General features: G+C 43.0%; 1 protein-coding gene and 1 long non-coding RNA gene across 3 annotated transcripts in view; one reads left to right on the forward strand and one right to left on the reverse strand.

Annotated features, from left to right (window-relative positions):
* The window catches only part of XPO7 (exportin 7), a 39,661-nt gene extending 19,165 nt beyond the window's left edge, over positions 1-20,496 (forward strand). For both annotated transcript variants that reach the window (XM_045069515.1, XM_045069516.1), the window contains exons 14-28: positions 2,639-2,774; positions 3,282-3,355; positions 4,512-4,592; positions 5,672-5,735; positions 6,233-6,341; positions 7,285-7,391; positions 9,742-9,830; positions 10,572-10,679; positions 13,039-13,121; positions 13,334-13,548; positions 14,037-14,175; positions 15,945-16,105; positions 16,976-17,074; positions 17,752-17,879; positions 18,901-20,496. In XM_045069515.1, the coding sequence (XP_044925450.1) occupies positions 2,639-2,774; positions 3,282-3,355; positions 4,512-4,592; positions 5,672-5,735; positions 6,233-6,341; positions 7,285-7,391; positions 9,742-9,830; positions 10,572-10,679; positions 13,039-13,121; positions 13,334-13,548; positions 14,037-14,175; positions 15,945-16,105; positions 16,976-17,074; positions 17,752-17,879; positions 18,901-18,994 (1,687 nt within the window). In that variant the 3' untranslated portion in view covers positions 18,995-20,496. The remainder of the gene's footprint in view (positions 1-2,638; positions 2,775-3,281; positions 3,356-4,511; positions 4,593-5,671; positions 5,736-6,232; positions 6,342-7,284; positions 7,392-9,741; positions 9,831-10,571; positions 10,680-13,038; positions 13,122-13,333; positions 13,549-14,036; positions 14,176-15,944; positions 16,106-16,975; positions 17,075-17,751; positions 17,880-18,900) is intronic.
* Positions 1,371-25,800, reverse strand: LOC123389002. Its single transcript, XR_006603521.1, has 3 exons — positions 24,868-25,800; positions 2,293-2,459; positions 1,371-2,196 (listed from the first exon to the last, which is right to left on the reverse strand). It is a non-coding gene; the product is annotated as an uncharacterized LOC123389002 (long non-coding RNA).
* Positions 25,801-26,454: the final 654 nt, after the last annotated feature.

Genomic DNA, 26,454 nt, shown 5'->3' on the forward strand with positions numbered 1-26,454 from the left:
TAGGTGCTCTCACAGAGTCTCTCCATTTCACAGCTTTGACCGAGACCCCTCCTTTTGGGTCCTAACATCACAGGAACTTGACATGCTTCTATTAATGCTTTCCTCCTTCTATATTGATAGAATATAATCTCAGGAAGCTGGTGTCCAGAAAATGAAGGACTGTTATAGCCCCAGCTTCAGACATTTTATAAATACAGCAAAAATTCTACCTACAGCTGAATTTACAGTAATTCAGCAAGGAAATGATGGGTACAGAATTAGGAAAACCAGAATAGGGAGTAGCTTTTAGTTTTAAGGACAATATCTTAGAGTTAATGAAATGTGGACTGCTTTTTCCATAGCAGGGTAAGACTAAGAGGAAAATATGGTTCAGATATTCCCAAATACGGTATTATAGAGTTTCTACAGCCTTTCAAATCTCTTGACATACACTGTTCCACCCAGAAGTTTTCAAGTTATTTTGTGTCTATGTAATTCTCATCCATCTTCCTAAAAACCTATAAATGAACATTTAATGATTTCTAAGGATTCACCTAACATAGAAATAAAAAGGCAGGATTTGGGGGTGCCTGGGTGTTCACTTGGTTGGGTATCATATGCCTTCAGCTCAGTCATAATCTTGGGGTTCTGGGATCAAGCCCTGGGTTGGGCTCCCTGCTCAGTAGGGAGTCGGCTTATCCCTTTCCCTCTGCCCTTCCCCCCAATTTGTGCTCTCTTTCTCTCAAATAAATAGAATCTTTAAAAGAATAAAAAGGCAGAATTTTTTAATACTCTGCCACAGAGGTTCTCTAACCTTTTCATCAGGACTATTCACCTTCTTAAAAAGGTATTTAAAAGTATTTTAAAAATTACTTTTTAAAAATGTATTGAGAATCTCAGAGTTTCTGTTTATAAAATATAGCTATTGATAGTTTTTGTATTAAAAAGTAAAACTGGGGCACCTGGCTGGATCATGCGACTCTTGATCTCAGGGTTGAGTTTGAGCCCCACGTTGGGTGGAGAGATGATTTAAATCTTTTTGTAAAAAAAAAAAAATGAAAAGTAAAACGGAGAAAATTTAAATTTATTCCCTTAAAAATAATCTCCATTACATGTCAGCATAAGTAATGTTTTTTAAAATATTTTTCAAGGGGCGCCTGGGTGGCTCAGTGGGTTAAAGCCTCTGCCTTCAGCTCAAGTCATGATCCCAGGGTTCTGGGATCGAGCCCCGCATCAGGCTCTCTGCTCTGCGGGGAGCCTGCTTCCTCCTCTCTCTCTCTCTCTTTCTGCCTGCCTCTCTGCCTACTTGTGATTTCTCTCTCTCTGTCAAATAAATAAAATCTTTTAAAAAAAAAATTTTTTTTTTTTTTTTTTTTTTTTTTTTCAAAAAAATTAATGAGGAAAGTGGCTTTGTTTTAATGTCCGGCTCAGAAGTCAGCTGGATTCTCTTATCTGTATCTGCATCCAGTCTGTCATGGTGTCACACGGCCAGTAGCCCCTGGACAGCACGCTGCATCCTCCTGTCAGAATGCAGGTAGAAGGATAGATGGTGTTTCAGAATTGTGTGCGAACAGACTGCAGCCCTGAGGAACTGCCACCCTGAAGGGTTCTGAATTGTCCAATGCTCTCCTTAGAGATAAACATATTTTAACATGATGGTTTAGAATAGATTGGTTCCTAGACATTTCAGTCCATAATTCTTATTCTGAAAAAATCCCCATTTTTCTCTTATCAGATGATGCCCATCTGCCCTTAGGTGCCTTAATCCTGACAAATTCTCCATGGCATGTCACAGATGGCATTTTTTGAAGAGTTCAGCAAAGATTTGATAAGGATAAAAGCTAATAAGCTATCTGATTCGTCAGCCTGGTGTGATACTGCATGTGTGTCATAATATAAGTTGAGTTTAGAGAGTGTCTTGTATACTGGTTCTCATACTGAGTGTTATAGCATCATGCCTGAGTCTTATTCACTCATTATATGTCAAGAATAGTTTACCTGTTCTCACATCATTAGAATGATAAGTGACTTAACTTGTAGTAACATTCTTATTCATGCAGTATTCACACACTTGCATTCCAGTATTCTTTCTTTTGGGGGGAAAGGTGTGGGAGGGGGTAAAGGGATGACGTCACGGGTAGCATATCTGCTCTTGGTCTCTGGAACTTTTACCGGCCTGTGGACATTGCCCTTCATGTGCCCATTCCCTTCATGGCTCTGTGGGAAAAAAAGATTGAGAACCACGAGCTTAGTCCAATCTCCGTCATTTTACAGATGAGGAACTGGGACTCAGAAATAAATTGCTTTACTTACGGTCTCACAAAGTTTCAAGGAAGGTCATAACCCCAGTGCCAGTGTTTTGTTTTGTTTTCCCACTATGTTTAAGCCAACTATTAGTTCCACCTCAGTCTTTAGTCTTGGTGGACTGGAACTTTTAAACAGCCAACAGGTCGCTCATATTCATTCTTCTGCTGTGGTTCCTGTGGGGCAGAAATGGGGAATTCTGTTCTCTCAGCAGAGCACTGAGCCTGCAGAGAATGCCTTTCAGATAGGATGGGTAAGGAGAGGAGACACAGAGGCCTATTTGAGGATAGGTTGGATTTTCTAGAGTGATCAGGATATCCTGCTGTTGAGAGAATCATTGCTCTTCTTCCTCTAGGGTGCTCCAGCTGATGAACCTAACAGATTCTCGCCTGGCTCAAGCGGGTAATGAGAAGCTAGAATTGGCCATGCTGAGCTTTTTTGAACAGTTTCGTAAGATCTACATTGGGGACCAGGTGCAAAAATCCTCTAAGGTAACAGGCACTCAGTTGGCTCCACTTGGTTCTCACTTATGCTTGCAGAATTGCTGAGAAACATGTGATAGCAGTTCAGACACAGATTATAGTGTCAGGATGGTCCAGATATCTCTTCTTAATCTGTAGAATTTTGAGAGGTTCATCCAAGAATTGGGTCCATTTCTCTAGTGTTCCAAGTGCTTAACAGATGGCTGGTCAAAACATCTGGTGGTCTCAGTGTTGGCATTTCTCAGTCTCTGTACATGAATTGATGTTCAGAACAGCAGAAGGTTTTGACAGTATTTGTCATCTTGGGGTGAAGGGTACTGGTAAGATAGCTCAGCATCTCTCTAGTATCAAGTAATACTTAGAAACTAGTTTACCCCTTCAACAGAGACTTCCTCTACACTTTTGTCCATTTTCTTCCCACATCTTACCCCTGAATAAGGACAAAAACAATGTTGGAATGTGACTTTTCTAATCCATATTTTCTGATTACTTTCTCTTCCCTTAACACAACACCAGCTGTACCGCCGACTCTCAGAAGTTCTGTGCTTGAATGATGAGACCATGGTCCTGAGCGTCTTCATAGGAAAAATGTAAGTGTTTGGCTTGCCATCAGCAAGAGTCCCTTGCAATCCTGTTGCAACTGTAAAATGTGATCTTGGCATTATGCTGCCAGTGCCTTGGTATTCTAGCATTGATCGTTTGCGTCAGAAAATTGTGCATTTGAGTGTGTGACAAGCTGTGCTTAGAGATATGGCCCGGCCCCAGAGCATTCCAGGCTTGTACAGGCAAGGATTTAATTTTGTTCATGTGGAATCTCATCTCTAGCTTCTGGAATCACCGGTGAAACCCTTTCATGGCATTAGCAAAATGGACCTCCCTCCCGCCCATGATTGGTGCTCAGCCTCTCACCCAATCACCCAAGGATGCCCAGAGTGGGCATTCACTTTCTGGTGCTGATTTCCACTAGATGCCCCCCTCCCAAGGAGGAGAGCCTCACTTTTAAAACAGGCTTTTCCTATCACTAAGCATCACACCCTTTGAGAGCCCTGAATCTGCAAAATGGAGTGCTATTTGAATTGTCTTCAAAGTTGGAACTCCTAATTGGCCCTTTTGTGTTTGTTTTGTTTTCGTTTTTGTTTTTTTAAGTTATACCCCTTTGTTCACATTTTCCCCTTTTTAGGAGCTCAGTATCTCAAAGCACACACTAGGAGCCAAATATTTTACCCAGGGCTGTGTGCAAAGTGACATTTTGCCCCCTTCCAGCCATTCCAATCCTAAACACTCATATCCATGAGCTGGTTAATAATTTAAGATGCACAAAACAAAGGGGGTCTAAAGGACTCTGCCAGCCAAGAACCCGGAAGCAAGGGCTACTAGAATTCTGCAGCTGACAGTGGATGGTGCAGGTGCAGAATTGCATACGTCTGCATGTTATCACTGCCGCAGAAATCTCTTACCCTTGCTGCAGAAATCAGCCCTGGAGTGCCCCAGAATTCCAAGGGCCTGGGTATGGGCCAGTGTAGCTTTGGAACCAAGTAGTGAAGATTATCTGAAGGATAATTTTTCTAGTCAACCAAATGTAAGTACGGAGATTTTATACCCATTTTTTGTGGTTGTGATGTCTGTGAATTGGTGATGCAGATGTGTGGTGACTCTTGATGGATGATTTTCTTCTTCTCCCAGCCCTCAAGGAAACCAGGCAAATCAAAAGTATCTCCTGCTTTTTTTCTTCTTTTTGTCCTCCAGCATCACCAACCTGAAGTACTGGGGCCGCTGTGAACCGATCACTTCTAAGACACTACAGCTTCTCAATGACCTCTCCATTGGATATCCTTTTTCCAAGCTGGCTTCTCTGCACAGCAGGAACTGTGGCTTGCCACATTCTTAGAAATCATGGCCTCCTGCTCTTTCCACTTTCATTTAGTTTTTATGTGTGCTCAGGTATCCTGCATTCTCCTGGGAGCCAAAGGCAGCACCCATACAGAATCGAGGGATAATTCCAGATGCCAAATGTGAGCCACCCCATGACAGTTTCTACAGATTTCTCCCTGGTTATCTCTAAGATCCAGCAGATCAGTATACACTCCATAGCCAATATTTTTGCATCCTCCCAGATGCAGAGTCCATCTTGATTATTTGTCAGCCTTTTGGTAGAAGCCACCTGATTACAAGCTCTGCAGTAAAAGTAGTGGCTGCACTCCTTCTTGACTTGGACTAAGTCTGCCATAAAGTTTGAATTGCTGAGACAGACTTCCACCAGCAGGGGTCTGCAAGAGACTAAACCCTATAAAAATGAGTTACTTTGGGGTGCCTGGGTGGCTCAGTGCCTTCGGCTCAGGTCATGATCTCAGGGTCCTGGGTTCGAGCCCTGCATTGGGCTCTCTACTCAGTGAGGAGCCTGCTTCCCTCTCTCTCTCTCTCTCTGCCTGCCTCTCTGCTTAAAAAAAAAAAGAAAGAAAAAAAATGAGTTACTCTTTTCTCAGTCATCCCAAAGATTGTACATAGCTAGTACCATTCTAAAATGCAGAGGACAAAACTTTATTCACCACACACAGTGGGTGCCTGAGGCAGGGATTTGAGGCTTAATTCCCTGTTAGAAGCACTAGTGAGAGAAGCTACCCTAGAATATTCATGATTCTTGGGGGAAACTGCTGGGTTTTATCTCTTTTCTTACAGATGGGAGTTTGGAATGGGTATTCTGTCATTGATCAGTTAAATACCACTTAGAAGAGAACACATCTTTTTTGGCAGGTGTCATATTCAAGTGTTTAAGGAAAATAAGAAAATCTGGGTATGGAAGTCAAAGGCAGGAAAGAAACTGCTTACTTTATCCTAGAAAGCTGCATTCTGCATTAGAGATGCCTTATTTGCACACACTTTCCTTGACCTTCTCTCTTTGTCTTCACGTACAGCAGTGTAAGGAAACTGGTGAAGCTTAGTGCGGTACAGTTCATGCTGAACAATCACACGGTGAGTGCTTCGCTCCTCCCAGCTCTCCTCTCCTGCCAGCCACACGTGCTTCCTCCACAGCCATACACAGGAGATGTTCTCAGTTGAGGCCCACAGTGCCTCCCCAGCCAGAGACTGCTCCCTGACTCCCTTCACACCGCCAGATCACACTCCACGGACATCTGAGTGGCTCCCTGAGAGCGGGGTGATCGGGGTTACGATGACACTGCCTACAACTATTCATGCAAAGATAAATTAGTTGTAGACAACAACTCATACTCTTAAGAATGACAAGATAGTGAAGTGTGTAAACCTGGCGATTCATAGACCTGTACCCCTGGGGATAAAAATACATTATATGTTTATAAAAAATTAAAAAGATAAAATTAAAAAAAAAAAAAAAGAATGACAAGATAGCCATATAGCCATTAGCTTGAAAAGGCTCAGTAACTCTGAAATTCCTGGCTTGCCTGTGCCCATGCTTTACCTTTTTAACTTGTCTTCTTTTCTTTGAATAGAGCGAGCACTTTTCGTTTCTGGGCATTAACAATCAGTCCAATCTGACAGACATGCGGTGTCGGACTACGTTCTACACAGCACTTGGGCGCCTCCTCATGGTGGATTTAGGTACTGCAGTAAACCCTAGAGGCTCGGCAGCAGTCTGGCGCGGTGTCAATTCTTACTTGAGCACAGAAAACTAGATGTGGGGGAGGTCTTTCCTGTTGTTTCAACAGTAACAGAACTCTCTGAAATAAGTCTGGTTTCACCAAGAACACATCATGCTATCATGGTCCCTGTAACTGGAAGAGAAGAACAGTATGTGCCAGAAGTTTCCTCTGATGTGCAGTGGGTTTAAAACCTATTCATATTTCTTCTCTGAAAGTTAGGAGAATTTAGAGTCCTAAATGCACCTTGTTGGCCAGGTAAACCCTCCACCCCAAATGAAGGCACAATCCACCTAAGACCATCAACAGAATCTTCCTTTCACTAGCACTTGTGAACCCACAGGGCTGAAGAAACTTGCTAGCTCTGCTGTGATACTAGCAGTTTTGGGTCAACTAATGACTGAGACTTAGTGCTGCCATCCTCATTTTGAGCTATTTAAGTTTCATCCTACCACATAACATTACAAAACCTTCTTGCTTTATGGAAGATGGGTGAAAAGAGAAGCATGAAGAGAGCCTCCACAAGCACCCGATTCAAGTATGAGTCTCATCAGGTTCTCATACACCAGACTCAGTCCTTTCTTAGCTGACTGTTAGCTCTCACTTAAGGAGAAGTAGATAAAAATGTAGTATCTTATACACATCTAAATCTCTGGGTTTGTGGCTTGGTGTCGAAAAACAGTGTGGACGTCCATGCAATGGATGATTTCTGCCTTCTTCTAGATTAAAAATGATCTATTTACATTTCATTTTGAAATTACTAATAATACCCATGGGGTATGTGGTAAAGGGGCCTACTTGAGTTATCCTTGGGTCTGTTCGCCTGTCATACTATCTTATCTTCCTTGCATACACAGCTTTGTATTTTTTATACTGGAGTCACAGACTAGTTGTTTCCCTGGCAGGAGAGGATGAAGATCAGTACGAGCAGTTCATGCTCCCACTCACGGGAGCATTTGAGGCTGTGGCCCAGATGTTTAGCACTAACAGTTTCAACGAGCAAGAGGCAAAGGTGAGTCCTTCACCCACTGGTTGACCAGCTTCTGCTTTCCGGCAACCCCTGACAGAGACTGGATTAGCTAGCACTGAAGAAAATAATGTTCATCCATACATTTTCCACGGATTTCACTTTGTATATAATCTCTTGGACTCCTGGGGTTTTGAGATGGAAGAACCAGTAGATGAAAATCTAAAGTCTTTTATTTTTATGCTAAAATTTGTAAATGTGTTCTCTAAGCCGCACTTAGGATTTTTTGGTCTACATTTTCAAATGTAATAACGTGGTTATTTCTAACGTAAAGTTATTTTATGTTTTCCTATTACCTTTTTAATCTCTGTTGTATCTTCCGTATTGTGTTCCCCTTTCATTTTTAATACTGCTTATTAGTGCTTTCTTTTGTTCTAGATCAGTCCTGCCAGAGATGTATTTATTAGTCTTTGCAAAAATAATAGTTGGGTTTTTTGGGGGGTTTTTTTGTTTGTTGTTTTTTTTTTTTTTTTTTGCTTTGTTTAACCTCTTGTATCTGTATTTTCTATTTCATTTTTTTCTTGGGGTTTCTCCTTTGTTGTTCTTTTCAGTCCTCCTTTCCTAATGTAAGTGTTTAAAACTGTAACTGTCTCTCTAGGCCTCTAGGTATATCATTCCACATGTTGGTTTTGGATGTTGGTTTTTTTTAATTGTTAAAAAAAACATGTAACGTAAAATTTACTAGCTTAACCATTTTTAGTTATACGGTTGAATAGTATTAAGTATGTTAATGTTGTTATGCTCTAAGCCTCCGGTTTTTATATGTAACATTTTCATTATCATTCAGTTCTTTGTATTATTTAATTTCCATTCAGATCTCTTCTTAAATGAGAGGAGTCATTTAGAAGGCTTTGTGAATTTCCATGTATGTGGAATTTTAAAGTTATCTTTAGTTGTTGATTTTGGCTTTCAGAATGATTATTTCTTGATTTTGTTCTCCCCATCTTCACACACACCTGTTCTTATCTATGTAGGTCTCTGCACCAAAACCAGAAGACACTAGGCTATTAGTATTTGTAGGACTTTTCTCGCAGTGTTCATAATGACACTGAGGCTGAATTACAGTCACCTAATAGCCAGGACTATGGTCCCAAAAATGCCAGGCTATACCTAATATTCTAAAATTCTGTTTTCATCTTTAGAAAGGCTCTCAGTTTTCTGTCTCCAAATCATCAGGGAAGTCAGAGAGCAACACTACTTTGTCCAGCTCTCTCTCCTCTTTATACCAGTGTCTTGAGATAGGCGCCATTCAAAGCTGTTAGTGTGGAGCGCAGCGGTAACTTGAGCTTGAGTACCAGCGGGTTCCAGGGATAACTGAGGGGGATCAGTGAATAGCCACCCTTTCCCTCATCACTTTAGTTCCATACAAAGCAAGTAAAATTTATGAAAAGAACTATTTTGACCATGAGCTATAAGCATGATCCATGTCTTTGTTACACTTCATGCAATAAGTCTCTAGAGTGACCATGTCTTAGACTTGAAAATAGTTTATGTATTAGTTTAGGAATAGAACTTCGCTTAAAACAGGCTGTTATGTTAGCAGAAGTGCAGTCATTTTTGACCAATGAATCAGGGCATCCATATGTGCCATGTCCTTGAGCCTAGTGATGACTTAGTTTTTCAAGGCAGTTTAATTGCTGTTCAGGGCCCATAAGACAAGTAAAAGTTCTACTGAGAAAAAGCATTGGATTTGGAGTCTTGATGGTATGAATCTTAACCCTGGCCCTCTTGCCACCTAGCCTCGTAATGCTGGGCATGATATCTGACCTCTTAGGCTGCAGTCTCTTCTGTAAAAGTGTCCTTTACAGCTCCAGGGTTGACAGTCTTATTTCCAGGCACCCCAGCCAGAGGGGCGGGTAACCTGTAGGCTTCTTTGTCCTCCTCCCAGCAGGGTCTGCAGTTGATTTCCTGTGGCACTAGGGCCTTTGTAATTAGTTGTGGGACCAACCTTTAGGATATATATTCCTTCTCCCCCTTCTTGTGTAAACGTTTTGGCCATTTCTTCTTTTTTTCTAACTCTTCTTGAATCGAGCTTTTTTGCTTTTCCATTTTTTACATAATGAATGATCACATTAGTGTCTTAAAACTTTATCAACCTGTTTTTGCTGTGATGGACCAGGAATCACTGCTTTTTTTGTACATAACAAGCTTCCAAAACTAATTTTCCAAGTGAAAAAGATTGCATCGTAGTGTGGAAGAGATCAGTTCAGAATATCTGGGAAGGAGTATTTGTTGAGTGGTGGAAGAATTTGATTACACATTGGTGAAATCCCCACCAAGTGGTTATAGGTTTGGTTTTTCTTCTATTTTAATATATTTTTGCCTTCTACTACAGCGAACTCTGGTTGGCCTCGTAAGAGACCTGAGAGGGATAGCTTTCGCCTTCAATGCCAAGACCAGCTTCATGATGCTGTTTGAGTGGATGTATCCTAATACAGACCAGGAAGGCCTGCCACTGAAAGCCCTAACTGGAGTGCGGATGGGCGGTGGAGTCATCAGGAAAGGGAGAGGGAGGGGGAGGATGAAGGAGGCAACGAAGGCGAAGGGTTTCCCCAAAGACCTGCCCTGTGTCTTGTTAGCTGCTATTTCACAGTGGCTTAATGGCAGAGGGCTGCCTGCTTGAGTCAGACAGACAGGCAAACGAATGAGGTTGTTTCCCACGTTCTGTTCTGGGTCCCAGGTATAAATGCCTGTGGAACTGCTGCACATGAAGTTTGCTACAGTCAGGAGAAAGAGACATTTCAATCTGCCAAAAAAAGATAGCTTTCCTAGGAATGAGAAAGTCTGACCTTGAATTCATAACCTTGAACAAATCCTTTCAAAGCTGAGTGCCTCTGTTTCTCCAATAGTTATATAACAGAAATAGCTTATTTCCTATCATGTCACAGAAGGGAAAAGAAGATAAATTAACAATGTGAGACACATTATGCTCTTTGGGACCAAGTCATTATGTAAATGGCAGTGCATTATTAAATGCTTGTTACAATTTCAGGAGCATACAGTCACTGTAGCACCTTTGGGTGAAAAAGACTACAAGATTAGCAAGCAGGAGACAGGCAGGTGGAGACTTTCATTGGACAGTTTGTGCTTAACCAGCGCAGAGAGATTACTCTCAGTTCGATACCTTTCTGGATTTAGAATTCTTCCTTAGCTTTTCACTTACAGATACCCATCCTACATGCCAATTCTCCAGCGGGCAATTGAGTTATGGTACCATGATCCAGCCTGTACCACTCCTGTTCTCAAGCTGATGGCTGAATTAGTTCATAACAGGTAAGCTGGATGGAGATTTTCAAAAAATACAACTGCCCTTTGATTTGAGAAGATTCTGGAACAATCTCGTGTTTGGGCAGACTGTAGAAGATAGTAAGATTCACTGCTTTCAGAATTTGAAAAACGTCTCTAAAAGTTAATGTGTATATGTTTTTGTTTGTTTGGAAGAAGGCTGTTCCAGCCGCACAAAGTCATAGCTGCTTCAGGAAGTAAGTCACTTTGGAAAGAGTTAAGATAACCCATTTTTACGAGAGGTGAATCTGGCAACCTATACTCCAATTTCCCCGCCCATATATAAAAGTTGACATTTAGTAATTTCAAAAAAGACAATTGAGAGTGAGGCCAGACGTATATGAATAATCCATTTTTAAGAAAGGTGTCTGTTTGGCAAAGTGCAGCTGGATGGGTAATGATTTACTTAAGAAGAAAGTAAGGCAGACTTCCAAAATACCAAATCTTAAATTTGCTCAAGAATTTAGGGATGGAAGAAGAGAAAAATCCACCCCCTTGACTTCACTAGAATTGCGGGACCGTGTATCTGCCCTTCATGGCACTCCTGAGAGGAAAAAAAAAAAAATTTTTTTTTTTAAGATTTTATTTATTTGTTTGACAGACAGAAATCACAGGTAGGCAGAGAGGCAGGCAGAGAGAGGAGGAAGCAGGCTCCCCGTGGAGCAGAGAGCCCGATGTGGGGCTCGATGTGGGGCTTGATCCCAGGACCCTGGGATCATGACCTGATCTGAAGGCAGAGGCTTTAACTCACTGAGCCACCCAGGCGCCCCGAGAGAATTTTTTTTTTTTTTTAATTTGATAGAGATCACAAGTAGGCAGAGAGAGGAAGGGAAGCAGGTTCCCTGTTGAGCAGAGAGCCTGATGCAGGGCTTGATCCTAGTAACCCTGAGATCATGACCTGAGCTGAAGGCAGAGGCTTTAACCCACTGAGCCACCCAGGCACCCTGAGAGGATTAATTTTTAAAACTACTTTAGTGAGGGAGTAGGTAATACTCAAAGAGCCTAGAGCCTCTACTCTCTGCCAGCCACTTTCCTAGCTGTTGTGCCAGACAAAACCCCCTCCCCTCTTAGATGTTACGTTCTGGGAGAACAAATAGTAAAACAAGCATGGAAAATCATTTCAAATAGTGATAAGTGCTGTGAAGAAAAAAGTTAATAAAATAGAGGAATTGAAGGTGAGGAGGGTCAGAGAAGCAACCTGTCAGAGAAGGTGATATTTAAGCTGGGATCTGAACGACAAAAGAGACTCTGATAGCCCTGCAAAAATAAGGAGAAAGAGCATTCTAAACTGTGAAAATAACTACAAAAGACCACCGTCCATTCTAGCAGAGCCTACAGCTGAAAACAGCTACAAAAGCCCTTAGACGGGATGAGCTCCCTGGGACTGGAGACAGGAAAATGCACTGGTTGGAGCACAGTGGATGTGGGAGGCCATAGGAGGGGAGGAGTCAAAGGCAGGTGGAAGCCCAGCCCTGTGGTGACTTAGTACAGCAGCAGTGAGGAAGGCACACATGTTCTTGTGCCAGCGGGAAGCTGCCAAAGAGTCTGAGGCACGGGATCACAGGGATCTTGTTGACAGTACTGAAAGATACCCCTCTATCACGTGAGGAAGGAAACTCTAGAGGGGCAGTAGTGGAAGCAGAAGAACATAGAGGAATTGGATAGATTCGGGGCATGTTATGTAGTGCTAGACCTTGATGGATCCAACGTGGGGAGGAAAGGAAAGAAGGGTCAAGGAGGATTCCTGAGTTTGAGGCTTTAACCAACTACAGTCAGTAAAAGTCCCAACTAGCAGCTCATTAAAAGGTGGCACAAAGCAAAGAGGGGCTCTGGTTCAGTGGACAGTCAGGAACCCAGAGCCCAAGTTGTTTAAAACACTTGTCTCACCCATTTTCTCTAGTAGCAGCACCAGTCCCTTCACCTCTTTCCTTTTTATCAAGGGGTAACAGTGCTTGTACCCTCCCTTGGTTGCCACTGAAGCTATAAAGGTAAAGGCAGATTAATGTCTAAAGGGCTGATTGAGTACTTCTAAGAAATGACTATTGCAGAAGCCATATTTTAACCAAAGTGGAGAATTTTAAGAGAGTAGTTTCATCTTCTGCCTCACTTCCATTTCTTCTAAATGTTTTCAGTTTGAGAAGCAGAACTTGAGTCTAGCATGTCAGTCTTCAAGATAGAAGCTCTGTCACTAACTAATACCTTTGACTTGGTTATTCTGCATTAGGATAGGTAATCTGCACATCTTAGTGCAAAAAGAATCACCCAGGGTACTCAGATGAGAGCCTGAGTACTACAGTTTTCCAGCAGCATACCTCTGACTTTCTCTGCCTCTGCGTTCTCTGCTCAGATCCCAGCGACTACAATTTGATGTCTCTTCCCCCAATGGCATCTTACTCTTCAGAGAAACCAGCAAGATGATAACAATGTATGGTACGTGCTTTAGAGGAGGATAACCCCGGGAGGGAATTCCAGCTCAGTCACCACACTATATGCAGTGTAGGCAAGCCCTGGCACCAGCCAGGATGATATTATAAGGCCAGCTGGCACTGAGGGCCTACCAGTAGGAGGGTTGAGCTGATGACCTAAACTATCAGTAATAATGTGGTTTTATACATGTATATGTCACATGTCTGTCTACTCAGGCAATCGCATCCTGACACTAGGAGAGGTCCCAAAGGATCAGGTCTATGCACTGAAGCTCAAGGGCATCTCCATCTGCTTCTCCATGCTGAAGGCAGCCCTTAGTGGGAGCTATGTCAATTTTGGAGTCTTCCGTCTCTATGGAGATGATGCCCTGGACAACGCCCTCCAGACCTTCATCAAGCTGCTCCTCTCCATTCCCCACAGTGACCTCTTGGTAAGCACTAAGCTTTGCTGACAAGATCTGAGCCCCTCATCGTATTCAGGTGTTTTTGTTTTGGGGTTTGGCTTTTTGGTTGTTTTGCCTGACACTGTGGTTGAATGTTTCTCTGGAGAACTATAAACTAACTCGAACTAGCTCTTTTGTCTTCCCATCTGAAGGGAACTGAGCTGTTTTATTTAAGATCTTGCTCCCTTTTGGGGTGCCCAGATGGCAGAGTCAGTTGAGCATCCAACCTTTGTTTTCAGCTCAGGCCCTGATCTCAGGGTCATGAGATCAAGCCCCATAGCAGGCTCTGCGCTCACCGGGGAGTCTGCTTGAGATTCTGTCTCCCACTCTTATTTCCATTTCTTAGAAGTACTAAATCCCTCTCGTGCTTTCTCTCTCAAATAAATAAATCTTAAAAAAAAAGAAAAAGAAAGTCTTGCTCCCTGCATATTGAGGTGCACAGTGCCTAAGCAGATTTTTGTCCTCTTCTCCTACAGGACTATCCCAAGCTCAGCCAGTCTTACTATTCACTACTGGAAGTCCTGACCCAGGACCACATGAACTTTATTGCAAGCCTGGAACCTCACGTCATCATGTATATTCTCTCTTCCATTTCTGAAGGACTTACTGCACTTGGTGAGCACCTGGATTGGTTGCTTTTTACCTCTTAACAGAAAGAGAAGATTTTGCTCTTGTATCCAAAAGTATATGTTTGTATGACTCATGGATATATTCTCATCCAGAAATACTTACTGACCCTATCCTGAGGACCAAGCACTGTGCTGGGCACTAAGGATACAGTAATTATTAATAACCACAGCCCTTGTCCTTTAGGAACTTTTTATTTCGTAGATTAAACAGGTCGATAAGTGCCTGTTTACTGCACTTATCTACTTCTGCACCACAGTGGGGCTGAGGAGGGAGTGCTGTGAGGAAGAACACCTACGTTCCTGGTTTTGAGCAAGTGGGGTAAAACAAGGCTAGCCAAAAGCACTGATGAAAAACCATGGGCCAGAAAGCTGCACAGGCATTAGCAGGTTAGTGGGGAGGCTTCCTAGCAGGAGGAACAGCAAGTACTAGCACCTGCAGGCAAGAGAGAGTCCGGAAGGCCAGATAACTGATACACCGGTACAGAGGACCCACTGCTACAGGGGAGCCCAAGGGAGGTGGGCGGAACAAAGCCGAAGACCAGGCAGGGGCCTTATACTGTGGAGGGAGGCTGTGGAAGGCACTCCCACAGGCAGCTGCATGGGTTTTTCCTCCTCCACCTGGCTCCTGCCAACCCTTTTGTCCTAGGCTACCTTCGACCAGTCTCAGTAGGTATGCACGTATTCAGAGAACAAAATACATGTTTTTATATTAAGCTGAGCAAAACAAATAGGAAGATTAAGTCAACTGTAAAAAATCACAATATATTGCAAGTGCACACAGAATGACTTTTGGATTAACTGCTGTGGTGAGTTACACCTCCGTGCCCCTGCTTTGACTGGCATTGACGTCCAGCACGGTGCAGACCCATACCTGGGACAGTACAGCCAAGGGCTCCAACCCTGCTCTGTTTTATAGCTTCTTGAAAACTGAGGGACCTCTGTGTAAACAGAAACAGAAGGGTTGACTCTTTTAAGGGCTCATCCCTTTGTCCTCTGGCTTGTGCCTCATTTGTGCCTCACCTCGTCAGAGCTCTGTCTGCAAGCTGTGCTGCGGTGTCCCCTTTGTAAAATGTGTAGATGAGTCTGCAGCTCCCCCACCCCCGCCAGGCCCGCCATGCTCCCTGCAGAATGCTTCATAGATAAAGGATAGGGTACCTCTAACAAACTCGAAATTTCAGGAGGCTGTATGAAGCTGGCTTTAATGGCCTCCCCCAGTAACTCAGACTTTTGGATTCTTATCACACCTTGTCCAGTTTTGAGCAGTGTGATCTGGAGGCAAGTCATATAACCTCTCTAAACTTTCGTTTATTTGTTAAAATGGAACAACTACCTCCCAGAGTTCTCAAGAGGATAAATTAGAGATAATATCTATAAAATCCTTAGCATAGTATCTGGCACAATAGAAGTACTTGCTGTATGTAAATTATTCACTATTTTTTATGAAGCAGAAGATAGACATCTCCACCACATTGAGTCAGTAATGTCAATATTATTAATGCATGTTGTCTATTACCACATGCTCACTTTCAAACTTAGAATTGGACCTTGTTATATGATGAGGGTGAGAAGTTAACAGAAAGCACCCAAGCACAGGCCTTGTCTGAGCTGGGGACAGTTCCCTGACTGCCGGGGTACTTCTACCTCTTCTACCTGTGCCTCTACTGGAGCTCAGCTAACTGCAGTCCCTTAGCTGCCCACATCACCATCAGCAGCTCCATACCCCTGCTGAATTCACCTCTGCGCTATTTATTCCAGACACCATGGTATGCACAGGCTGCTGCTCTTGTCTAGACCACATCGTGACATACCTCTTTAAGCAACTGTCACGGAGCACCAAAAAGAGGACGACACCCTTGAACCAGGAGAGTGACCGCTTTCTGCATATCATGCAGCAGCATCCAGAGATGATCCAGCAGGTAAGAAACGTGAGCATCAGGCGGCCGTGTGGGGGTCCTGCAGTGCAAGAACCTCTCTGAGAGAGGAAAGGGCAAGCAAAACGGGGAGTCCTATCTCACCAGCCTCATGCTGCCGAAAAACTGCAATGCCGAAAAATTATTCATGCCTTAAAATTGCAGTGGATTTTGAGTTTGCTGTAATCATCAGATGTTTTAAAGATCTGGAAAAAAACAAGTTCTGAATTGCTTTTCCAAGTGTCACACCAACCCTTGAGCCTTGGACATGACCTCCTTCTACAACAATGGCCAGGCTCACCCGTTGCTGTAAATGGAACGTGAGTTAGCAGTTTCCAGTTGTAAAGCTTGTACTCCCATTTGCAGAATGGGAACAAGAATACAGGATAAAAGGAAATAACTGACCACACAGAGATCAAACCATATATTTGCCATAGCTTTATTTGTGTGAGGCATCTTTCTAGAAGTAAGATTTGCAAAAATATACTAGATAAAAATAGATAAGGAAATGGGATCATCATATTCCCAGAATATTACAAAGCTGTCTCCTCTGAGACAAGTACCTGGGAGCTGTAGTGTAAAGGGATTTTGCCTACTCTGATCACTGTTTAACCCATCCCATTCTCCACAAAAATCAGGGTGAACATGGAAGATCCGTTTTTAAAGGAATTGTCAAACCATTTAAAGAACAGGACAGGAAATACCTTAGAAAATTTAAGTTGTAATAGATTATTAAAATAAAACTTCATAAACTATTTGCCTGGTTTACCCTAGACAGAAGAGGCCTTCAACCCAATGAACTCTTCTGTTTAGAATCTATAAGTCTGTCTCCTGTAGCTACACACTAGATCACTGCCTCAGATTCTGCATTTCCAGATGCTGTCCACGGTGCTGAACATCATCATCTTTGAAGACTGTAGGAACCAGTGGTCAATGTCACGGCCCCTACTTGGCTTGATACTACTTAATGAAAAGGTAAGAGAGCCAGCTCCGTGGTGCCCAGAGCCAGAAGCATGGGTAAACACATGTTTGGCTATCATTTTCCAGGGCACTGTGAGAAACATTATAGGTATAAACGCCCCACGATGGTGAAACAGAGGAGAAAACAGCCCATTTTCTGAGCATGTACTGTTCATGCCTTGAATGGCACATAATCACTGAACTGTTAGAAGTCAGCATGTGTAGCAATTCAGACAAAGGATGAGGAAGTGTTACCAGGAGAGAGTATACCTGGAGAGCAGACCACCAATGACCTAAATTCTAGTTCCTGCTCCACCACAAACATAAGGAAGTCTAGAGATTCCTGTAGAAGAACCTGGATCAGTGGCACCTGGCTGACTCAGCTGATAGAGCATGTGACTCTTGATCTCAGGGTTGTGGATTCAAGCCGCACTTTGGGTGTAAAATTACTAAAAATCCTTTAAAAGAAAAAAAAATAGACCCTGGATCAGATGACCCTTAGAGTGTTTACAAATTTAAAACTCTGATTTTTAAGTAAGATGAACATACATGGTTTTGGAAGTAGTTACAACCAAGGTACCCCATTTGGGTAGGTAATTCCATGTCTTGGAGAACATCCCTTCAGTCCTGCAGATGAGGGAGGTCTAATCCCTGTCTCCTCTCCTTACCCTTTCTCACTCTTTGCCCCATAGTATTTTTCTGACCTAAGGAATAGTATCGTGAACAGCCAACCACCAGAGAAGCAGCAGGCTATGCATCTGTGTTTTGAAAACCTGATGGAAGGGATCGAGCGAAATCTTCTTACGAAAAACAGAGACAGGTGAGTGTAGAGGCCCTTCCGAGAAGTCCTAAGCAATTTCTCAAGTCATCGAACAGGGGAGACTCCTTGAGACTCATCTAGAGACCATCTCAAAGCAGTGCTGTCAGTAGAAAAGCAGGCCGTGTACTTACCTTTGAACCTTTTAGTAGCCACATTAAAAAGGGTAAAAAAAAAATGGACAAAATTCATTTTAATATACTGTATTTAACATATGCAGATAATATGTAATCCATATTTTAAAATTGAGAATTTTAACATTCTTTTTATTGTACTAAGTCTGCAAGTTCCTGTGTATTGTATACTTAACAAGGCATCTCAAGTCAGATGCTCAGATGCTAAATATTCATTTGAAACACTTGATTTGTATTAAGAATTCATAAAATGTACAGTTGACAAAGTAGATTCCTATATTCAGGTATACCAGACATACTTAGAAGTTGTCTGGTTGTCAACTGAATATCAGGCTTTTTTGAATCAATGTTTAAGTCTTATTTAATTTTAATTAATTAGAAAAATGGCATTTTAATTTAAAATTAATTAAGGTACATCAGGGAACTGAATTTGAACTTACAGCTAATATGCATCAGTTCCTTGGTTGCACTGAGCACATTTCAAGGGCTCAGTGACCCTGTGGGTCGAGTGGCTACCATATTAGACAGCACAGCACTATACCACAGGTCTCCGGCGTAAAGCATTAAGTCAGCCTCATTCTCTTCGTGCCCTCAATTTGGAAGGGTTACTTCCCACCTCTGTCAGATGCCTTTTGTTTTGCCATGAGCCCATGGTGGCCCTCAAAGCCCCAGATTTGACCAGATCTCAAGGTCTGCCACAGGGTCATCACGTTGAAAGGGTTGGAGAACTAGTCCAGCTTTCCTTAAGGTCTGAAGACTGAGGTTAACTGACCTTAGAAACAGATTCATACATTCTGCCTCTCAGTAGCTGCTTCTCTGCCAGAAATGTTTTAGGCCAAGACCTTTCCCCTCCACACTCCTCCCCCAACCTACATACATCCCCTCTGCAGGTTCACCCAGAACCTGTCGGCATTCCGTCGAGAAGTCAACGACTCGATGAAGAATTCCACTTATGGCGTGAATAGCAATGATATGATGAGCTGACACCTTCTTGGACTCTACCTGTACAGAGCAGCGCCCCTTTGGTCTGGCCCAGAGGGGCAAAACAATTACAAGGGAGAGGGCCTGGCTGACCCTGGCTCCCTCCTCCAGGGGTGTGGGGAAAATGGCAAAGTCACCTGGCTACTTCCCAGGGAATAGGGGTGTGAATGCACTCACTAGGGGGCAGGGCACTGCTGGTTCCTGGGGGGTTGGGTGGGAAGGGTGGTGGGAGGAGATAGAGACACAAATGTGTGAGACTCCAGCCCCTCCTCCTGGGGCCACCCCAGGGGGTGGGGGGGGGATCCCCCAGTGTCCTGCCACAACCTGCCTTGTATAAACATGTACATTTTTTCATAACATTTTGAACAAGGTTTATATTGACTCAAGTTTAAAAACAAAAAGTGTGACTGAAAAATTTTTACAGAGTCTAGTGCACCAATGCTGATGTGAGGGGTTGTGTATGCGAGTGAGGAAAAAATGTGTATTCTGGTGGCCTGAAGCTTTACTGGACGAGGATGTGTGAACGTGCAGAGATATATTTAGTGACACAGTGTAGAGAGGCAAAAAAAAAAAAAAAGTAAAAATTCCAAATGTATATTTTTTCTTATTGCCCTTTCCTTGCCCCCCAAATTATCACTTCCTGTTACTGTATTACCCTTGTTATTAGGAACTCTAAGCCATGTGGAGCACCATCCTTCCCCTTCAACCATAGATGCTGCCCTAGGTCCCATGGCCTCTTGCAGTGACAGCTAAAAGTGTTTGGTGTTCTTAGCTTCATCTTTTCTCCCACTTTGCTTATTCTCATCCTCAGACAGATGCCTCTTGCTTTTACAAGTCGGATGTAACTCTGTGATTTAGGGTTCTCAGTCTCTGTAAAGGTAGAGACCAGAGAGAAGGAATTGAGCCCTTTGCTCTCCTGGTGAGCGATTTGGAGGAGTCCACCAGAGGCCTAGCTGCGTGGCCGATAACTTTGAGTCTTCCCCAGCCCTTGAGGCAGTGTGTGTGGATGTGTGCGTGTGGATATTTATATACATACCCTGCACTCGTGAATGTATGAACTGGAGGGAGTTCCTGCAGTGGAGGGGTTCTTAATAACAAGGTCTGCCTAGCATGAAGTATTTAACAATCTCCCACCCCCTTAAAAATATACATTTTTATAAAATGAAAACCATAATAAATGTTTTGAATATTAAAAAAAAATTAACCTACAGAAGAAAATTAATGGAGAAAGCTATTTGCCTTGTACTTTTTCCACAATTGCTGCTGCTAGTTGTACGCATCTCTAGTTCAGCTCTTGCCCATGGGACACTCATCAATTAGGTTTTATCTTTATTTCTCTCCTCTGCCCCCCAAAACAAGCCTGTTAATTTTTTTTTCCTTCTCCTCTGGCGACTGTGTGGTGAATCCTTTCTTGCGTGATCAGGTTGCGGATAGACTTGTAAGGGTGTTTGCTGCATACAGTGTAAGCATTGTGACCGCCAATAAACTTCAATGGTTTCTACTGACCTGGCTTCAGCGATCAAGTCTAGTGTGTCTGTAGGGACATGTCTCACTCTAAACACACAGAGATGTTTGAAACATGCATTTGTAAGAGCCAGTGGATGACAGGTGCCTCTCACCCTTGCAAAATTAGCTTCTCATTCAATTAAGTCTGACTTCATTTCTTTTAAAAATACGATTGTTCTAATTGAGACAGATAGAGGTATAATGCTACTGTCCACAGCTATAAAGGTGAAGCCACACTACCTCTTCTAGGTAATAACATGGCAGCCAGCAGAGAAGTAATAATTGCAGAAAGCCCAGTTTTGTGTTAATTTTTTTTTTTTTTTTAAGATTTATTTGTTTAAGAGAGTGCACAGGCGAGCAGAGGGAGGCGCAGAAGGACAGGGAGAGAAGCAGTAGAGAGTAAATATAGGGCTCGATCCCAGGACCGAGAGATAATGAAATGAGCCAGAGTCAAGTCTGATGCTCAACTGACTGAGTCACCCAGGGACCCCTTTGTTAATTTTCTGACCTCCGCTCCTCTTATGTGGGCTTGGCCTCATTCACTAGACCCTGACAAGTTCAAGGATAAGTTTTTTCCATATACTACTTTGCAGGCCTCATGGGCCAGAATTATCAAATGAAGAAAACTAGCTAATGAAGACTATTTCTCATCCCCATACTGTGTAGTATCTAGTTAGAAGAGAACTTAATTGCCAGGAACATTGTAACTGTACCTTGATGTGGATTTATATCCAATGAATCACAGGCTCTAGAGTGCTACTTAAAAAAAAAAAAAAAAAAAAAAAAAAAAGATTTATTCACCTTAGAGTGTGTGTGCAAGTAGAGGGAGGGGCAGAGGGAGAGAACCTTCCAGCTGACTCCCTGTTTGCACGCACATGAGATCACAACCTGAGCCAAAACCAAGAATTAATACTCAACTGACTGAGCTACCAAGGAGCCCTTAGGTGCCAGTCTTGCTCACCTTATCTAGATATCCTACTACCTTTGTTCACTGTTTCATTGTGGGGACTGTCTTGGTCCTAAGTTATTTTGAAGGCAAAAATTTGTCTTCTCATGGCCAGAAGGCATATAGAATTGAGTCATCTTGGCTAAAACGGCCTCTGAGCCTAAGAAAAATACAAAGTGTCAGTCTTCATTAATATGCAAAGCACTCCGGTCACATGCCCCAGTGACCTGAAATTGTAATTCTGTAGTAAATAAGATTTAAAAAAAAAAAACTTTCTCACAGGTACTTGAAGAACCCCCCTGTCCCCCAACTAAAGTGAGATGCTGCTTGATCAGCAAAACCCCAGACCACTCCTTTCCCTTCCACAAAAGCAATTTCAGAGGCAACAAATTCACCATAGATGGTGGCCTCCTTGGAGCAGCCGTGTGTGCAGTCCCGTCATGACAAACCGCAATAGTTAAAATCTATCATAACTACATCAGACTTTTTAAACAATGTAGCTGTTCTTTTTTTTTGACAGAAGAGGGGGCACCCAAAAAACAGCCAAGTAGGAAAACATTTTCTGGTCAATTTATCAGCAATTTAACATGATCCATCCTTTAAAAAGCTAGTTATCTTTAAACATTCGTTTCCCCCAAGAAGTCATGTGGAGGTTTTATTCAGTTAAAACAAGAGTCAATTAGTTTCTAGGCTGTCCTGGGTACTGTGCTAATCAAATCAAGTTGTCTTTAGACAGTGTTCCCTGACACAGACTGTCTTATGTAGACAAGACACCTAAAGTCTTTGTGGCAGATTACTAAGTTGTATTATGCATGTACAGGGTTCTTTTGGGGGTTGGGTTTTGGTTTTTGGTTTTTGTTTTGGTTCTGGTTTTTTGTTCTTGTTGACTGCCCAAATAAGGGTTCATCCCCACTAAAGTATAAATCAGACAGAGGAACAAAAATTTGGTCCTGAGTCAATTTTTTACATTTTTAGATTTAAGACATAATGACTTTCACCCAGTTGTTAATTTTCTAATGACTAGTCACAACCTACTAAGAAATAAGAGTTTTATATTCTTCAAACATGAACTTATTCTTAAGAATTTGTGGGGATTTTTTCCTTCCAAGCAGAAAAATGTTCTAGCGTCTTATGAAATTTCAACCACTTGCAGACACAGACCACTTTCCAAAAATACTCATGGTCATGAGGTAACAGGAATTGAGTGTAGAGAGCCAAAGTACCTCTCTGTATCCTGTTTGCCACCAGCCAGCACTTCCCTCACCCACGATTTTTAGCTAGATCTACAAACACACCTAAGTTGTTTCTAATGCTGCCAAAGTGCCAGAGCAAAAAAAGGAAAGCAAAGATGATTACAGGGAACCTGCAAAAGCCATATATCTGACAGAAAGGCCTTGAAAAATGTAAATGGTTATAACTTTTAAAGTCCTACTTTAGATATTTCAAAAAATAAACTTGAAAGAATAAAAATGTACATACCAACCATAGTCAGTACAACTGCCAAGTAAGTGCTAGGTGATATCTTAGAATTCTTGCCTCTCTAACTTGTCTCCAGGGTCCATTACATCTGTCTTGCGTTTTTTAGATACACTGGCATTCACTGGTCAGCCACTTTGGTGTATTTCAGAACAGTGGGTCAACTAAATAAATTAGCTGCCAGACAGTGGGACATCAGATGAGCAAAATGGAGGATGGAATCAAACTTAGAACATTATCCTCCTTCCCCAGAAAACCCTTATGGCTCTCAGGGCAGCCTCCTGACTGCTGTTGTCTGTCCATTCAGCAAATACTTAGAATCTACTTCAGGACAAATACTTTTTTGATGGTCAGCAACAGAGAAGGAAACTCAAAAGCACTCTTTGGCATAAGATCCCTCAACAGTAGAAACTGACTCCAAAACACAGTGAACAGTACCTGGTAACATATTTACAGAAGCACCGTACACAATTATATTTTTAACTGTTTGATAATGATGAAGACAGACTATTATAGATTTACACATACAGCATCACCCAATGAGCCAAACCACCCTATTACCAGTTGCAAAGGAATGAAGAGTGACAAGAGGGCAATTTCCTTACCTCTGCTACTGGGTAATGGATTAAGTCCATGCATGTCTGGATTCAAGGTTTGGAGGACAACCAAACTCAGGGGGGAAAACTAATTGTCCTTATGTGATATTCATAGGGGCCACTATACAGAGTCTGATATAGGAAAGGGTGGGCGAATTTAAGAGCAATATTCTCGAAGTCAGAAAATCCAAGCTTTCACCTCTTAAAGACCGATTATACTGTGCTATGAAAGTTAAGCAAACTCTAGAAGCTGAACTAATTCAACTGGAAAATCAATGAGAATGCTTTTGACGAATATAGCAGACCATTATCGTTTCTATTTATCAGGAAGCCCATGCCCCACCCTTTTAACACCAGGCAGTCTGAGACAGGTGCCACAAACCAAATCAAGTTACCAGCTTTGCCAACCAGGCTACAAACGCTGCAACAGAGCCCTACCGCGCAACTAGACAAACTGCCACTACCATCTCTGCCTCCACATCCTACTTCGTGCCTTTTCCCGTCTGCACAACCGTCACCTCAGGCTGAATTTCCATGCCCTTTGCCCACCTACCCTTTCCATGACCCGAAGTAGAACCCCATTCGCTCCCTATTGTCCCTGTCCCAAGTCTTCTAGCCTGCTCAGGTTTATTTGAAATATTCCTAATCCTCACTCTCCCCGCCTCAGCAACCAAAATGTGCTCCTCGCGTGCGGGGACCAGCTGGTAAGGAAACCGTGGGGCTTAAGAGGTTGGACTAATCTGGGTGAAGCCCCAGCAGACAGGGCCCCCGGCTGCCTGGTGTGAGGGAGCTAAACTCAATTGTTTGCACAAGCCCCTACTGAAAGGAAAAGAGCAGAAGTTGCTGACAACACCTCCCTGACCTCGCAACGGAAAAGGTGAAGCGTTCCCGCCCACGCGCATTTCTGCCCCAACAAACCGCCGCACCCCGGAAGGGGATCCGCGCGTTCCTTCCATCCCCGTTGCGTCTGCGCACAAAGGCTCTCTCGCCCGGCGCGTCGCCTCAGTGCCGTCGTTCGTCCCGCCTCCGCCGCCCTGCGCAAGCGCAGTCGTGTCCTAACGGCGTTCTCTAGCCCTTGGCTTCCGGGAGGGAGGGATTTTTTTTTTTTTTAATTATTTAATTTATTTATTTGACAGACAGAGATCACAAGTAGGCAGGAGGAAGCAGGCTCCCCACGGAGCAGAGAGCCTGATGTGGGGCTCGATCCCAGGACCCTGGGATCACGACCCCAGCCGAAGGCAGAGGCTTTAACCCACCGAGCCACCCAGGCGCCCCGGGAGGGATCGTTCTTGAAGAGGTCCCTGGATTCCCACCCAGCTGTGTGCCTGGTGGGGGATCGAACTCACGCGTACCGTGGCCTCAGCCAGTATCCGCGGTCGTAATCACAGGCACTGTTCAAGGACTTGGCCCTTGGCTGGGAAGGACTCAGTGGAGTGGGCAAACGGGCTGAAAAGAAGATCGTTGGCGACTCCGTGTACTCTTGGAATGCGGAAGGAGGGTCTCGCCCCGTCCTCCACGTCTAGCCCTTCGGAAGAAGGCAGGGAGGAGCACTCAGGTAGTGCCAAAAGGCGAAGCACGAAACCTTGGACCTTTCTAGAAGCTGCAAAAATAGCACGGCCGGAGGGAAAAGTGTAGCTCTGTACGCGTCAGGTTGAGGGGTGGGGCACAAGAGTTTGGGGTTTGATCCTGAAAGCCTCAAGTTTCGGAGGCTACATCGCAGAGCAGACTAGTGACCAGTCTCGGTTGAACCTGCCAGCTAGTGGGTAATAAGGATTTGAATCAAGACAAGGACTGTTGGCTGAGAGTTGAGAAACATTGGGGAGTTAGGGGGCGGAGCTTGGAATCAACAGACTTTGTTGCCTGTGAAGAGGAAAGGCTGGAGGATTCTGATAGGATTCCCAGGTTCTAGAATGGGGCAGCGGCTGAGTCAAGACGGAGGAAGCATGAAACAGTATGGGGATGAGTGCAGAGTCCTCGGTGAGCTTAAATGGAACTCTGATCCAAGGAGACTTACCTGCTCTTGGACAAAACATCAGAAAACAAGGGGGAACACTTTCCATTTTATAGAACAGACATCTCGCTGAGAGCAAAACCAGACAAAGACATTAAACGAAAAAAAAAAAAAAAGCCTTTAGACTAATATACCTCATAAACGCAAAACATCTTAAAATACAAACAAATTAAATCCAGGGATATATGAAAAGGGTAATACATCATGATCAAGGAATACAAGGGATAAATGTAATTAGCAGAATAAACAAAATCAAAGAGACGGGGCACCTGGGTGGCTCAGTGGGTTAAAGCCTCTGCTTTCGACTCAGCTCATGATCCCCGGGTCCTGGGATCGAGCCCCACATTGGGCGCTCTGCTCAGCAGGGAGCCTGCTTCCTCCTCTCTCTCTGTATGCCTCTCTGCCTAGTTGTGATCTCTGTCTGTCAAATAAATAAATAAATCTTTTTTAAAAAAAGAGAAAATGCTGATCATCTCAGTAGATAAAGAAAAAGCACATGACAAGATTCAATACACCTGAAAATTCTCAGCAAATTAGGAATAGAAGGAAACATTCTTTACCTATTAAAAGGCATCTACAAAAAGCCTGCCACCAACAGAATTTAATGGTAAAGACTGAATATTACCCCTAAAGTCAAGAACAAAGAAAGGGTACCTCCTTTACCTCAATTTAACATTATACTTGAGGTCCTAATCAGAGCACATAGGCAATTAATTAATGGTGCACCCATCAAAAAGAAAGAAGTGAAACTGTTCAAAGATATCTCAATTTCAGAAAGCTACTAGAACTAATAAGTTGAATTTACCAAATCACAAAATACAAGGTCAGTATAAAAAAAAACACCTATTTCTATATGCTAAAAATGAGCTATTCGAAGATGAAATTTCAAAATATATAATACTTGTTCTAGCATCCAAAAAACATGAAA

The sequence above is a fragment of the Mustela putorius genome, unplaced genomic scaffold (assembly GCF_011764305.1).
Source record: "Mustela putorius furo isolate JIRA1106 unplaced genomic scaffold, ASM1176430v1.1 tig00003937_pilon_pilon_pilon, whole genome shotgun sequence".
Lineage (NCBI taxonomy): Eukaryota > Metazoa > Chordata > Mammalia > Carnivora > Mustelidae > Mustela > Mustela putorius.